A 15,502-nucleotide genomic window follows, 5' to 3' on the forward strand; every position below is an offset into this window, starting at 1 on the left:
AGGACTGCAGAAAAAATCATCGGTGTCGACCTGCCCCCCATCCAGGACTTGTACCGGTCCCGGCCCAGGAAACGGGCAGGTAGCATCACCGCTGACCCCTCACGCCCTGGACACAAATTCTTCAAACTCCTCCCCTCCGGCAGGCGCTACAGATCACTGTGCGCCAAAACAACCCGCCATAAGAACAGTTTCTTCCCCCAGGCTGTCACTCTGATGAACACTAAACCATAACAGTGTCATACCTGTCAGATAAATACTCTCTGTAAATATACATGTAGATACACAATGCAACAATTCTCAAGTAGAATTCCATATTTCTATTTTTTGTATTATTTAACTTCTATTTTATAATGTAAAACTACCTCTGCTACTCACCACTGCACTATATCATATTATTTTAGCCTGTACATATTAGTCATGCCTATTTGTTGTTTCTTTGTATTTATAGCTGATGTTATTGTTATTATATTTTTATTTTATTTTTTATTGTAGTTCTTATTCTTATTCCTATTCTGCCTTGTACAAAGAGAGCACAGTTTACTGAAGTCAAATTCCTTGTGTGTTCAAGCATACCTGGCCAATAAAGCTGATTCTGATTCTGATTCTGATTCTGAAGGGAGGAAACACAGAGACTAAATACTGACAGGACAATCAGACACAGGTGAGACAATGAGACACAGGTGCAACTTATGAGGGTCTAATCAAATTGGAGAGCAGGAAGTAACAGAACACAAGTTAAATCTACACAGAGGACCAGGAAACCAAAGACAGAGAACAACATCAAAACATATTAATGTTTGTGTTTGTTTATCGTACCGCTGAAGAGACAGATAAATACACAACTATGGAAGCATTTATGTACCAAAATGAAAATGAAAAAGCAAGTTAGAAAATTAAATTTCATTAACAGAGATGCTTTTTTAATTTTCTAAATATGTGCGCATTATTTGACTCGCAAATAAAATTAATATTCAATAATCCTTGCATTTTTAATTTTCATCTTCAACAATGCTAATTATGTTACACAATTAAAATGAAAGAGAAAATTTGCTTTTTAATTTTCAAAACATTTCCCCTCCTAAATTAGCATCATAATTCGAATTTAAAAGCAAATTTGAAAATAAAAATGCATTAAAATTTTAGACAATGTGCAAGCTTGAACATGAAAGTTAAAGCTTTTTCATTTTATTTATTTCTTTTATTTTTAAGTTATATATTTTTGGCCTTTTTGCCTTTATTTTATAGGATAGCTGAAGAGAGAGGTAGGAAATGTGGGGAGTAGAGAGCGGGGGAAGACATGCAGGAAATGGTCGACCAGCTGGGAATCGAACCGGCGACCCCTGCAACAAGGATTGTAGCCCCTGCATGTGGGGCGCTTAGACCGCTAGGCACAATTAAAAAGCATTCCTGTTAATGCAATTTAACTTTCAAATTTGCCTTTTCGTTTTAATTTTGGTACATAAATGCTTCCATACACTACCATTCAAAAAAACCTGTAAAACATAAAGCTGTATGTCAGTTGTCTTTGAGTGTATATGTGATGTGACAATACAGGGAGCACCAGGTTGGCTCTGCTACTGAGGATGCTGAAAGAGTTAAGGTCACAACAAAAGGCCGGACGTACTGTGGATCTAAAAGTTACAAAAACCTGCATCTTCCACCCCTGAGATGAGCTGTTTGTCCAAAGTGATGCATTCAAACACCTCCTCTGTAATCTTTGTGTCCTCTTCGCTCTCTCAGGATATTTATTCATGGTTTATTGATGAGGGATTCAGCAAACACAGACGAACTGAGAACAGTCATCAAATGTAGCTTTGAGAGTGCTGCAGCATCCGTCTCTGGAAGAGGTTTTATGAGAGTAAAAGTTCGAATGGGGAGTTCAAAGAAAGAGGAGAGGTTTGTTAGGGACTTCAGAGCTACAGGTTTTCTTTCCTCTGCTGGCGTATACCGCTGCATGTTTAGTTTAAGATGTTTCATCAAATTAGCGCCACTGAACGCAGCTCTTCTTCTACCGCCTCACGAAACAATCCCCCTGCATATATCGCCACGTGGTTGCTAATGCTAATGCTAAGTTACTTGTGCATTTGGTGCAAAATGTGCTCAGGTTAAAACAGCTGATTGCAGATCAGTTCAAAATGCTCCGATCAGCTCTGATCAGAAACATGAGATCAGGATCGAGACGTTGAAACTTCAAATGTCCAAAACACGGTTCAGTTCATAAAGCAGGAGCTTCGTGTTTGATTTTCTGCGTTTATGAAGGGATGACTTCTTTATAATTCATCACAGTTTGACCGACAGGACGAATCCTGAACCCCTCATGAGAACTCAGCGTCTCACATGGACCTGAAACGAGCCGCTCTCCTCTCCTCGCCACGAAGCTAAAAGCCGGCGTGCCGAGGTTTAGAGGGATTAGCTCCATCAGATCCTTCCAGATTGATCCCATGACACCGTCTCCCCAGCGGGTGGCCCTGCCTCCTAAACCTGGCAGGTATAGAGGGCAGCGGGGGGGAGGAGGGGAGGAGGGAACAAGGACACACGGGATGAAAGAAGGGAGGGAGGGGGAGGAGTGGATGATGCTGGTTTCTTGGAGATGTTTGGCCGACCTCACCGCTGACCATGTGACTGGAAAGAGGAGGATGTGCGGATTAGAGACGATATAAAGGAGAGGCGGGTACGACACATTTCACAAACTCTACGAGAGGAACGAAGGAGCTCGGAGAAGATATCGGCTGTGGCCCCTCGAGATATCTGTGACAACAGGTGAGAGAAGGAGAACCTCTGGATGCAACTTTTTCTGAACTTGCTGCAGCTTCAGGGTATTCTGATCCATGCTGACACTGCTTCTACAGCTTTTAGAACATTTAAATCAGACTTAATGAATCCTTTTAGATGTTTGTGGGTGTTTGTGTTGGCGTCTTAAAACTTAAAACGATGCTAAGGTCACTTTTCAGACGAACAAAAAGAAGATCAAACCTTGGTTTTGTTCTCTGAGTCTGTGCAGGGACATTTAGAGGTTTCAGGGTTAATTGCAAAGTAGATGCACAAGATGAAAGTCTCATTGTGGTGTCTTGAACGTACAGAAGAGAAGGAGGGATGACCTCATGGTAACAGAGCTTGTTGAGGAGAAGAGATCAACAAATCTAGATCAGTGTTTTGTCAAATGTGTCCTCTGAGTGTTTGTGAAGGATTAAAAGTGTAACAGTGTAAAGAGAGAGAGAGTTTAAAGTCTTGTCTGTAAAGAGGACTGACTTTGGCTGCAACCTCGGCGGTGCAGCTTCAGGCAGGACGGCCGACTCTTCCTGCTCTGGAAGGGCGGCACGGATTCAAGTTTCATAACGTGACAAACAGGTCGTCGTGTTAAAGTGTTGTTAACAGGATTACTCGTGTCAGGAGTCAGCAGCCGGGTCAGAGGAGAGGCTTAGACCGGCTGCAGGATCAGGTCTGAGGTGAGGACACTGGAGAGAGAGAGAGGGAGGGAGGGAGGGAGGGAGGAGCTTCATTCCAGTGTTTCAGTTGAGAATAGAGGCGGCGCTCTCTTTGCATGTGGCGTCCCCGTTGTTCTAGAAGGGTAATTAGTCTGCTCTGGATCAGAGCGGGATTACAGCTAATCTGCCTGTTTAACCTAATCTGCATAATCTGCACTGATTGGCACTGAGGGCTGGAAACAGGATTACCAAAGGGCAGAGACGGAGAGAGGAAACACGTGACCTCTCTGTAGAAAGATAACGCCCCTCTGTGTCGTCTTTCAGAGACTCTCTGCAGAGATGAACGCCAACCCCCCTGCAGGAAGCGCCCTGGCCCCTGGTGGAGCCACCGGACCCACAACACCCAAGAAGGGACCACCCAAGTTCAAGCAGAGGCAGACCCGTACATTCAAGAGCAAGGCCCCCAAACCAGGACAGAAGGGGTAAGAGAGAGATCTTCCCTTTCTTCTTGATGAAACACAGCTGATCTCTCCATCATGTCACTCACCTCCACCTCTCTCTCTCTCTCTCTCTCTCTCTCTCTCCTCCAGCTTCGGTGACGACATCCCGGGCATGGAGGGTCTCGGCACAGACATCACCGTGGTGTGCCCATGGGAAGCCTTCGGCGACATGGAGCTCAGCGACTTGGCCAAATACGGCATCATTTAAAGCTGCTGCCTCCCGCCTTCCTGTCCTGCCTGATCCTCTCCTCCGTCTGATCCCCTCATCCCTGCCTTCACCCTACCTCAGCCCGGCACGCCAAGATAAGGCTGCCGGGGAACCCACTAACGCCCTCTCGTCTATCTACCTCATGCTCGACGCCACTGCGTGGTCGGAGAGCGTAATGATGCTTTTATTGTTATTTTATGATGATATGATACTGTTTAAAGTATTTATACTCCATATAAGAAGACGAGAAACGCCCCTCCTTTCACCTCCTTCTATTATAGTCCTCTCCTCTTCCTCTTCCTTCCCTCCTCTCCTCTTCCTCCCTCCTCTCCCTCGGCAATGGACGCAAGCAAAGCTCAGGTTCCCGTAGCCTGGATTTGCTTCTTCAGTCTACAAAGTGTACATATGTTGTTCTCCGTGTCGAACCTTGAACCTTCTGTCCCACCTTTTGTATTTCCACTTTTGTTTTGCATTGTATTTTCTACACACCTGTGAACACCTGGCCGTGCAAGGAGAGTGTGCAACACGCCGCAACGATGACGAGTACTATGCGCTTCACGTGATCGTGGAGGACGAGCTCCCCTCTCTCTCCCGTCTGTCTCTCTCTCCTTGCTGCTATCTGAACCCTCCGTAGAGACGAATATCACAGAGATGTACTGTGAGCTGGTTCTGTCCTGATAGCTGCAGTAAAATGTGTTTATTTTTAGTACTCAAGGTGTCCGTGTCTTTATTTACTGATCACTGAAACACACCAGGTGAAAGGAAAACAGAGAAGGCTTCAAATAAATCTGAGGGGACGAATAACGAGCGTTACTCTGACGACAGAGAACAAATAAGGTTTACTTTTCAAAACAAAGGATGTGAGTCCACTGCCAGGACCAGGGTCTTGATAAATAAAGGTCTAGATAAAGTCCCAGGCTGGAGGGACTTTGTAGGACCTCCTGAAAGTCGCTATAACTTTGGGGTAACATAATCCTTCCTACTGAGACGTGTTTCTCTGAAGCACTGAGAGCTGCATCCTTTGGTTCATGGAGCTGGATTTCAAAAGATTGCATTGGAAATGTGCAAACTTTTAGTCCTATGACGAGAGAAACCGTTCAAAAGTGAAATAAAACTTGTGTTTTCATACATGTGTAGCATACATAGAGATTGGACACAATGGAGTTAGCTGTAGAAAGTTAAAAAGTCACATTTCTCAGCAGATTTTTTCTCAGCAGCGGCCATTCTTGCCTCGTCTAAAACAGGAAAGCTGAAATGAGATGAGGAAGGAGTTGGAGGGAGACTGTCAGAGTCAATCCCTGGTTGGTTAGGTCAAGGACTTCGGCCTCAGATTTTGAAGCAGAAGCTTTGACCGCTGAGCTAAAATGACCGCTGAGCTGTGCTTCCATCAAGGTGTCCGTGTCTTTATTTACTGATCACTGAAACACACCAGGTGAAAGGAAAACAGAGACGGCTTCAAATAAATCTGAGGGGACGAATAACGAGCGTTACTCTGACGACAGAGAACAAATAAGGTTTACTTTTCAAAACAAAGGATGTGAGTCCACTGCCAGGACCAGGGTCTGAATAAATAAAGGTCTAGATAAAGTCCCAGGCTGGAGGGACTTTGTAGGACCTCCTGAAAGTCGCTATAACTTTGGGGTAACATAATCCTTCCTACTGAGATGTGTTTCTCTGAAGCACTGAGAGCTGCACCCTTTGGTTCATGGAGCTGGATTTCAAAAGATTGCATTAAAAATGTGCAAACTTTAGTCCTATGACGAGAGAAACCGTTCAAAAGTGAAATAAAACTTGTGTTTTCATACATGTGTAGCATACATAGAGATTGCACACAGTGGAGTTAGCTGTAGAAAGTTAAAAAGTCCCATTTCTCTGCAGTTTTTTTCCCTGGCGGCCATTCTTGCCTCGTCTAAAACAGGAAAGCTGAAATGAGATGAGGAAGGATTTGGAGGGAGACTGTCAGAGTCAATCCCTGGTTGGTTAGGTCAAGGACTTCGGCCTCAGATTTTGAAGCAGAAGCTTTGACCGCTGAGCTGTGCTTCCATCAAGTTGTCCGTGTCTTCATTTACTGATCACTGAAACACACGAGCCGAAAGAAAAACAAGGAGGGCTTCAAATAAATCTGAGGGAGCAAAAAGTGACGACAGAGGCTAAATAAAGTTCCTTTTAGAACCTGTTAGAGGAAACTAAGGATGTGAGTCCACTGCCATGACCAGGGTCTGAATAAATAAAGGTCTAGATAAAGTCCCAGGCTGGAGGGACTTTGTAGGACCTCCTGAAAGTCGCTATAACTTTGGGGTAACATAATCCTTCCTACTGAGATGTGTTTCTCTGAAGCACTGAGAGCTGCATCCTTTGGTTCATGGAGCTGGATTTCAAAAGATTGCATTGGAAATGTGCAAACTTTTAGTCCTATGACGAGAGAAACCGTTCAAAAGTGAAATAAAACTTGTGTTTTCATACATGTGTAGTATACATAGAGATTGCACACAGTGGAGTTAGCTGTAGAAAGTTAAAAAGTCACATTTCTTTGCAGTTTTTTTCTCTGGCGGCCATTCTTGCCTCGTCTAAAACAGGAAAGCTGAAATGAGATGAGGAAGGAGTTGGAGGGAGACTGTCAGAGTCGATCCCTGGTTGGTTAGGTCAAGGACTTCAGCCTCAGATTTTGAAGCAGAAGCTTTGACCGCTGAGCTAAAATGACCGCTGAGCTGTGCTTCCATCAAGTTGTCCGTGTCTTCATTTACTGATCACTGAAACACACGAGCCGAAAGAAAACAAGGAGGGCTTCAAATAAATCTGAGGGAGCAACAAGTGACGACAGAGGCTAAATAAAGTTTCTTTTAGAAACTGTTAGAGGAAACTAAGGATGCTATTCCACTGCCATGACCAGGGTCTGGATCTAGATAAAGTCCCGAGCTGGAGGAACTTTGTAGGACTTCCTGAAAGTCGTGAGAGAGGGATAGAGGGAGATGAAGAGAGAGAGAGAGATGATAGTGGGGAGACGGATAGTAGTTGTAGCAGCTGGAGTCTGGCACGTCCACAGCAGCAGAGATCCAGAGGAACCTACGAGACAAGGGAGCTCAGGGACTCCAGAAAGGTCTAAGACAAGAGAGAAGAGAGGGAGACCAGAAGAAAGAAAAAGAGGAGAAGAAATGGGGAAGGAATGACAGAAGGAAAGGAGGGGGTGAGAAAAGGAGACATAAAGGATGAAGAAACATGGAAAGAAAGTAAGAAAAAAGGAAATAATGAATGAAGGAAAGAAGGAAGGAAGGAAGGAAGGAAAGAAGGAAGGGAGGAAGGAAGAAAGAAAGAAGGAGAGAATGAATGAAAGATAGAAAGAAAGAAAGAATAAAAGAAAGAATGAATGAAATAAACAAAAAAGGAATGAAAGAAAGAAAGAAAGAAGAAAAGCAAGAATGAAAGAAAGAAAGGAATGAAAGAATGAAAGAGGGATAAAATAAAGAAAGAAGGAAGGAATGAAAGAATAAAAGAAAGAAAGAAAGGAATAAAATAAAGTAGGGATGAAAGAAGATCAGAAAGAAAGAAAGAAAGAAGGAGGAATACAATGAAGTGGGGATGATAGAAGAACAGCAAGAACGAAAGAAAGAAAAAGGAATAAAAATAAATGAAAAAGGAATGAAAGAAAGAAAGAATGAAGAAAAGCAAACAAGAAAGAAAGAGAAATAAAAGAAAGACAGAAAGAAGAAAGAAAGAAGGAAAGAAGGAAAGAAAGAAGAAAGAAAGAAAGAAAGAAAGAAAGAAAGAAAGAAAGAAAGAAAGAAAGAAAGAAAGAAAGAAAGAAAGAAAGAAAGAAAGAAAGAAAGAAAGAAAGAAAGAAAGAAAGAAAGAAAGAAAGAAAGAAAGAAAGAAAGAAAGAAAGGATGAATAACAGACCCCAAAAAAGGAATCTACCGCAGAGATCCAGAGGAACCTACGAGACAAGGGAGCTCAGGGACTCCAGAAAGGTCTATGGTTAGTAACTTTAATGGGACAGGAAGAGTTAGAGGAGGTTGTTGGATCAAAGCTGTAGATGTGTCGTGTGGAGATGACTTATGTAAAGGAGGAAGGCCTTACTGGTTTAATGTGAGTGCAGGCCAGCAGGGGGACTGAGGAGAAGGAACAATCTAGCTTCATGTGAGTGCACCTGAGGTTTGGGATCAGTCTGCATTAGTCCTGCTTTTGGAGTCTGCCTCTAGTGGCCGCTCATTGAACTGCAGTTTTGGCTCTACAGTGTTCATGCAGCTCAATAAAAAGAAGGAATGCATCAGGAGAAATAAAGATCCTAAAATGCAAACTCAGCACAGCGTCGCCTTCCCTCTCACGCCGTCACTTACAGGCCTCTGAGATCCCTCAACGATCCTCCACATGAACGCTCTCACGCTCAAACGTCTCTGAGGGGGCCTTTGGGTCGGACTGAGGACAGGCTGGAGTAATGAGCGTACGTTTGAGCGCCGTGATGAAGAAGACAAACCTCTTCATGTTCTGTGTTTAACCGCCTCAGACTGAATCTAAAGTGGAAGAGTGACTTCAGCCTCATCCTCACACGCCCTCTGCACGCCGCACTTGTTCAGGCTTGACTGGAGGAGTTGTGTGTGGGCTTGTTCAACACACTCAGCCTTTTCCAAAATGTTGTTGCTGTGATTGACTGGTAACTAAGGTGACGTTGATCTGTTTGAGTCCCGGTGAGTCTGAGGTGAGTCAGTCAGACCCTCCTTAAAAAACCTCCTCCTCCTCTGAGCGCGATGACGGGTCTCACACTCGTCCAGACTCTCCGGTTTATCCAAATAAACTCATGTTATCAATGCAAATACTGATGGGACCTTTATTCATAAGTAGAGTGGAGTGAACTCTCCCTACCTCTGCGTGCACGTGTGTGTGTGTGTGTGTGTGTGTGTGTTTGTGTGTGTGTCTTTACCTCCAGGTGTGTGAGCCCCACCTATACTCAGAGGGAGGGAGGGGGAGCTGAAGGGAAAGCAGAGGAGACAGGGGTGCAGGTTTTTCTGCCTCTCTGCTCAACCTGTTGATGCGACTCTGAAACAATCCTTCCAGTCTCTGTCTCGTGATCTTCAGTTCACCTGGGGCGGGCAGGAGCATGGGCACGGTCTCAGGATAGGAGGCCGACCAAGCTGCAGGCAGAAAACTTTCAGCGGCAGAGAATCAGGACGACTTTGAGGACTCAGATTTAACTCCTGAAGAATTAAAGGTAAGCTCTGCGACTTTTTTTAATGAAGGTTTGGTGACGTGAGGCGCCGCTTTCACACCTTTAATTCCTGCTTCTGTTTTTACCTGACACAAAGCGCTGCAAGGGTTAGGGTTAGGCAAGTCATGCATGCTTGTTTTGTTGTTTAGTCCTCCTTAAACTCTGCGTCTTCCTCTCCTCTCTCAGATCTCTCTCTCTCTCTCTCTTTGTGTGATCTTTATAAAATAAAAACAAGGCTCGTGTTGGATTTGAACGCCTCGCTGATTTTTATCGCCTGTAACCGCCCTGAAGTTCAAATAAGAACCGTGGCAGAGAAACAAAGGCTGTGTTATGCTCTGCAGGAAATGTCACCATGCTATCAGGAGTGGATATCTCCCACGATTAGAGTCTGAACACCCGACACTGTGAGGGGGATGTTTGTTTGAAGTTTGAGGTGTGACAGAGAGACTCACCTGTCCCGTTCTCTGTTCATGCTTGACGTTACGAGTAGAGATGCACCTGTGGTACATCTGGATCGGGCCGATATCTGCCCCGCTGACTGACGTCTGCAAATAATGTTCCACGCATCGATGTCCTGAAGCGACCGATTTCCTCCTCGTTTGAACGGAAGTTTAAATCCTGACGAGTCTCACGCTCAGAAAACTCTAAACTCTGTGCAATTTGTTGAACACGTCTAAAGACAGGGTCTCAGAGTCTGCAGGTGAATGATGTCGGAGTGTGGCGACCACCAGCAGAGCTAGCACCACCAGCCCTCAGCCCTCCTTGCAGGTTAACGTCCACATCCCTCTGCTGGATACTAAATAAATATATGAATGTAAAGTTGCACTTTTAACTTACAAGGCCCTAAATGGATTGGCACCATCCTACTTGGCTGATCTTCTCCATGTTCACAACCCAGCTCGAGCACTGAGGTCAACAAACCAGCTGCTCCTGGATGTGCCTAAAAGTCGCCTTAAAACCCGGGGGGGACCGAGTCTTTGCAGCAGTGGCCCCCAAGATCTGGATTGGCTTGCCACTCCAATTAAGATCGGCCCCCACTGTTGAATGTTTTAAATCTTTGTTGAAGACACATCTCTTCTCTTTGGCCTTCTCCTCGTGAAGAGGACAGTAATATCCTGATATGTTGTTGTTTATTGTTGTCTTCATGTACTTTGTACTTTTTATCTTGTAAAGCACTTTGGCCAACACTGGTTGTTTTTAAAGGTGCTGTATAAATAAAGTTGTTAGTGGGATGGATTCATATCATGCATCCTTAAAGCTAGGGTTGGTAGTCACGGAAAACTAGCATGAATTTGAATGTAGCATGTCCTCAGGACTCCGTCTAACCCCTCCCCTCAGAGCCGCTCAGACCTCCTCCAAAACGACCCCCCCCGCTCACACGTTGGAGCGCCGCTGATTCATGACCATATGATGGTGACTGATTCAAAACCGGTTCTCATCAAAACATTCTCATAGTGAAAGTTAAAGACACAAACAAACATGGCTGCTGTTAGCACTCACAACTGTCATGCTAGCATTATCCAGTTGAATGCATCAAATTAGAGACAATGAAATGTAATTTTAAATGTGTTGTTATTAGTGATGGACTGTGTTGAGTAGTCTATGTATTGTTTTAAATGCTAGTATGTTTTTTTTTTTTCGTTTGTATTGTACATTTGTTAACATCTTCCTGCCCAGGGACCACAGATGAAAATTAGCTTATAGCTAACTCTGGCTTGACAGTTTTTGTTTTGCATGGCCCCTGTCAAATAAACTAATAAATAAAAAAAATAAATAAAAGTACTGGTGACACGATATCAGGAGAAAAGTTATAACACATATATAATACTGTAACAGCTCTACTGTTTGTTAAACCTGTCAATGCTCTTAATTCCTACAGTGTTGACAGTCAGTGAAGGCATCAGGAGCCTCTTTCTGTTGTACGGTTTTGAAGCCAAAAAATCCCGCTCCTGGGCGCCGCCATTGTGCAGCCAGAGTCTGTGAAGCCACTGTAATAAGCTCCGCCCTACAGCGTGACGTCACAAGACGCTGTGTGTCCTTTGAAGTTTCCCTCTATACAGCGGCTGTGAATCAAAGGAAACAGGAAGTAAAACCCCGTTTTTTAAACTCTAATAACTAACGAAGAAGAAAGTTTTCAGAAAAAAGAGGCCTTGGACACAAAACAGTCAAACACTAACTACATATCACCACATTCAAATGAATGGGGGAGACAGAGTTTTTGACCTATACTGCAGCCAGCCACCAGGGGGCAGACACTCTGCTGAAAGCTTCACCACCAGCTGAGCCGGATGCAAGCCTGCTCAGGAGAGGTGTAGAGAGGAGAGACAAGAGGAGAAGTTCTTCATTCATTCAAACTTTGATTGTTGTTTTGTTGGTTGGCGTGGTAACGGCCGACAGTGACCGGTTATTAAAGATCAACGTGTTCACCAATCGGTTCGTCATCCCTACAGCGTCCAGACGGACGCTACAGTACATCTGCATTTCTGTAGGACTTACTGAACGTCATTCATTCTTCTGCTTGTCAGAGCCCCCGTGGTGAGAGCTTTTTAGACTCTGATCTGGACTACAGTCCTGAGCAAAGACCCTCATCGGGTCAATGTTTTCACTCGTGCTATTTTTTGGACATGCTACACACACAGTTTTTGGTATACATACAATCATGCACACACATGCAGTGAACATGCTTAGGGAGAGATGTCAGAGTGAGGATGCTGCCATCAACCAGCGCACCCTGAGCAGTTGGGGGTTTGGTGCCTTGCTCAAGAGCACCTCAGCAGTGCCCAGGCAAGTGAACCAGCACCTCTCCAGCCACCAGTCCACTTGCCAAACTTCGTCCATACTGGGACTCGAACCAACGACCCTTCGGTTCCCAAGTCAAGTCCCAATGGACTGAGGTACTGCTGCCCCATCAGATCAGAGGGGACAGGCCCTGAGGTGGAGCGAGAGGGGCAGTCAGTAGAGTCAGGGCAAGCAGAGGCAGGAGGTGGGCAGAACGGCAGGACAGGATCTGATTGGTTGTATAAATTGGACCTTAATGACGGTGATTGGTTGGTGTTTTCCCAGGTTTCCTCCGGCTGTAGATAGCAGCTTCTTTTACCTCTTTTTTAAGAACACATTATGTATTGATCACCATCAGGACATAAAGATCATTTTAACCAGTAGAACAAAAAGAGGATCTGAATCTGAACACCAACCCCAGATTTAAGATGATGTATGAACTCTCCGGTCTCAGTTTAGGAGGACTCGTTGATGTTCCCGCTGTCGGCTCTGAGAGTGAATCTTCGCACCTCGTCCTCCCTCCCTCCGCCTCTCATTGTTTTTCCTCCGCTCTCCGTCTGACACTCTCCTCTGCCGTGTCCTGGCACGTTGATTCACTCCCTCTCTCCGCGCTCTCGAGCTGTCAAACCGCTCGCTCCCATTTTTCCTTTCCACGTCGTGACCTCTGCCTCGTCCCGTCTCGTGTTTCATCCTGCCTGTTTCACTTTTATTACAAACTTTGACACGTTTGAGTTTCTGCTGACAAACTTTCTCTGTTTCAGGAGACTCGACCTCGAGTATCAAAGCACTCCTCACAGAGCGGGATCCCTGCCTTCACCGAACATGGCCTCCTCAACACCTCTGCACACTCCTCTCCTCCCGCTGCTCCTCCTCCTCTTCATCCCTCTCTCGTGTCTCTGTCAGACAACAAACAGCAGCTCAGCCAACGCCACAACCGGCACCCAAACCACCGCTGCTCCCTCCTCCAATGAAACGTCCCTGAAAGGCGTGCCCGGCTGCGGCAAAGGCCTGAACCCGATCTACAGATACCTGTGTGACCGCCGGGCGGCGTGGGGCATCGTCCTGGAGACCCTGGCCTCCGCAGGGTTCCTGTTCAGCATGATCCTCCTCTTCAGCCTGCTGCTCTGGTCCATGTGGGTCTGCGTCTCGTCCAAGCAGCAGCGCAGCAGCATCGGCGGCACGGTGGCGTCCATGTCTCTGTTCCTGCTGGCCACCGCCGGTATCTTCGGCCTCACCTTCGCCTTCATCGTCCGCCTCACCGCTCAGACCTGCCCCACCCGGCTCTTCCTCTTCGGCGTGCTCTTCTCGCTGGCGTTCTCCTGCCTGCTGGCCCGCTGCCTGGCTCTGCTGGGGTTCGCCGCCGCCCGGGGTTGGGGGGAGCTCGGCGTGGCTCTGGGGCTGTTCATGGTGCAGGTCATCATCTGTACGGAGTGGCTGATCCTGGTGTTGGTGCGGGACCAGAGGCCGTGCGCGTACCGGCAGAATGAGTTCGTGATGCTGCAGATCTACGTGCTGTGCCTCCTCGCCATCAGCCTGATCCTGTCGCTGCGCTTCCTGTGCCGCTCCTGCTTCACGTACAGCTACAACTACAGCGGCGCCGCGCACCACCAGTGGAGGCTGCAGGCCGCGCTCCTCTTCTTCACCTTGTTCCTCTCCACCTGCATCTGGGTGGTGTGGATCACCATGCTCACCTGGGGGAACCCCAAGGTGAACCGCCGGTCGCAGTGGGACGACCCGGTGCTCTCCATCGCCCTGGTGGCTAACGGCTGGGTGTTCCTGATGGGGCACGGGTTGTCCCAGGTCGCCTTCCTCTGCAGGGGCGAGGCAAAGTCCAGAGACGTTCCTCTGAGCTTCGCGGGGTGGACGAGTCCGAATGCTGAAGTCCCGGGACTGAACAGCCCGAGGGAGGGGAAGGAAAACGGGAGCTTCGAGAACGAGAACGAGGCCAGACGAGGTGAGGTGTGTTGGGAGGTCGAGCGTGACGCTGAGGGCGAGATGTTTTAAAAACGAGGACAAACAGGAAGAGGAACGTCACGCTCTACGTCAGGCTGACACATGTTTATAACCTGTAAGCCGTCTGCAGACTGTAGCTAATCATAGCATATGCTAACGTATTATCAAACCTCCAAACTTTGATTTAAGGAGATCGCAGCAGCGCTACTTCCTGTTTGTGTTAGCTTGCTTGAATATAGCTTTAAATGTCCGGCGTGGGCGACAGAGAACAGACACATGCAGTGTGTGTAAAGTACAGCGTAGTCCTTACCTGGTGATGTGACTCTCCTGAAGCTCCTTGGAAAACGACGACTTCCTGTTTAGCGTGACAGCTAGCATACCCGACGTTGACAGTACGATTAGCTCGGCTAGCTAAGCCGAAAGTGTCGAGAGACAAATCAGGACTAAACTTTGACTCCTGGTGAATCAGGGAGGATTCTCTGTCGGTCAAAACGACATCGATCGGTACATATAGAGACAAATCAGAGTTGCTAGCACGGTGCATTGTTTTGGGTTTCTTCGTTAGCTTAAAGCGTGACATCTAGTGTTTTATCAAGAGGATGCAAGTCTGTACTTCACAACTATCAATGCCACCAAAGGATGAACTTCTGTACGTGTAGCCGGCAGTGTGGCTGTGACAGATAGTTCTAGAAGGAGCTACACATCTGCAGAGAAACGGCACATTGCTGAACGCAGAGGACACTATGACACTTTTTAACCCTTGGAGCGTCCCAAAAACATAAATCAGGAGATGTCTCCTGAGTGTTTTTTAATCCAGAGGTTTTTATTCTGTTTTAGTCAGTATCACTGGAAGGATTTTATCATTTGATTTAGAAAAAATGTACGAGAAAAATGTTAAATCCTAGAGTATATTGGTGAGAATAAAGTCCTACCTTTCTGAGAGTTAGAGTTAGAATTAGATTATTTTGTCTGACTTCTCTCCATTTAAATACAATACAATAAAATCAATTAGAAGACATATATATATATAAAAATGTAAAAATATAAATATAGTTAAATTGTTATTGTACGAGTTCAAAGTCGTGAAAAAACAAGATCAAAGCAGCGAGAGAAAAATAAAAGTCAGCTTTACAAGATTCAAATCATGAATAAATGTCTGAGAATGAAGTCAGTTTGTTTAGAATAGTGTTTAACATTTACTAGATTAGAATTTAATATTAAGAGAACAATCCTTTCCACTAGACACAGTCATACCAGATAAAATCATAAAGCTCTGATCTTCACCTTCAAAATAAAATATATAATAACCATAGACTAAAATCACAACTTTACTTTGGTAGATTAATTCATTAAATTTAATATTTTATCTTCTTTAACATGGCCGATACTTAGTTCATCATTTAATTAAAATTTTGCTCATCTTTTACTTTTTTATATG

The 15,502-nt window shown here is 45.5% G+C and overlaps 2 protein-coding genes across 3 annotated transcripts in view; both read left to right on the top strand.

Annotated features, from left to right (window-relative positions):
• The first annotated feature begins 2,582 nt into the window (after positions 1-2,582).
• On the top strand, positions 2,583-4,819 carry LOC117833002 (retinal cone rhodopsin-sensitive cGMP 3',5'-cyclic phosphodiesterase subunit gamma-like). Of its 2 annotated transcripts, none has more exons than XM_034712341.1 (3): positions 2,583-2,760; positions 3,750-3,907; positions 4,016-4,819. In XM_034712341.1, the coding sequence occupies exons 2-3, from the start codon at positions 3,765-3,767 to the stop codon at positions 4,131-4,133; spliced, it is 261 nt and encodes an 86-aa protein (XP_034568232.1). In that variant the 5' UTR covers positions 2,583-2,760; positions 3,750-3,764; the 3' UTR covers positions 4,134-4,819. The 2 variants fall into 2 exon arrangements, with proteins under 2 accessions (XP_034568232.1, XP_034568233.1); XM_034712342.1 differs by lacking the exon at positions 2,583-2,760 and adding an exon at positions 3,325-3,446.
• Positions 4,820-9,111: 4,292 nt separating this feature from the next.
• The window catches only part of LOC117832999 (retinoic acid-induced protein 3), an 8,201-nt gene continuing 1,810 nt past the window's right edge, over positions 9,112-15,502 (top strand). The window contains exons 1-2 of the mRNA XM_034712338.1: positions 9,112-9,336; positions 12,873-14,065. Of these exons, the coding sequence (XP_034568229.1) occupies positions 12,934-14,065 (1,132 nt within the window). The 5' untranslated portion in view covers positions 9,112-9,336; positions 12,873-12,933. The remainder of the gene's footprint in view (positions 9,337-12,872; positions 14,066-15,502) is intronic.

This window comes from Notolabrus celidotus, chromosome 20, assembly GCF_009762535.1.
Source record: "Notolabrus celidotus isolate fNotCel1 chromosome 20, fNotCel1.pri, whole genome shotgun sequence".
Lineage (NCBI taxonomy): Eukaryota > Metazoa > Chordata > Actinopteri > Labriformes > Labridae > Notolabrus > Notolabrus celidotus.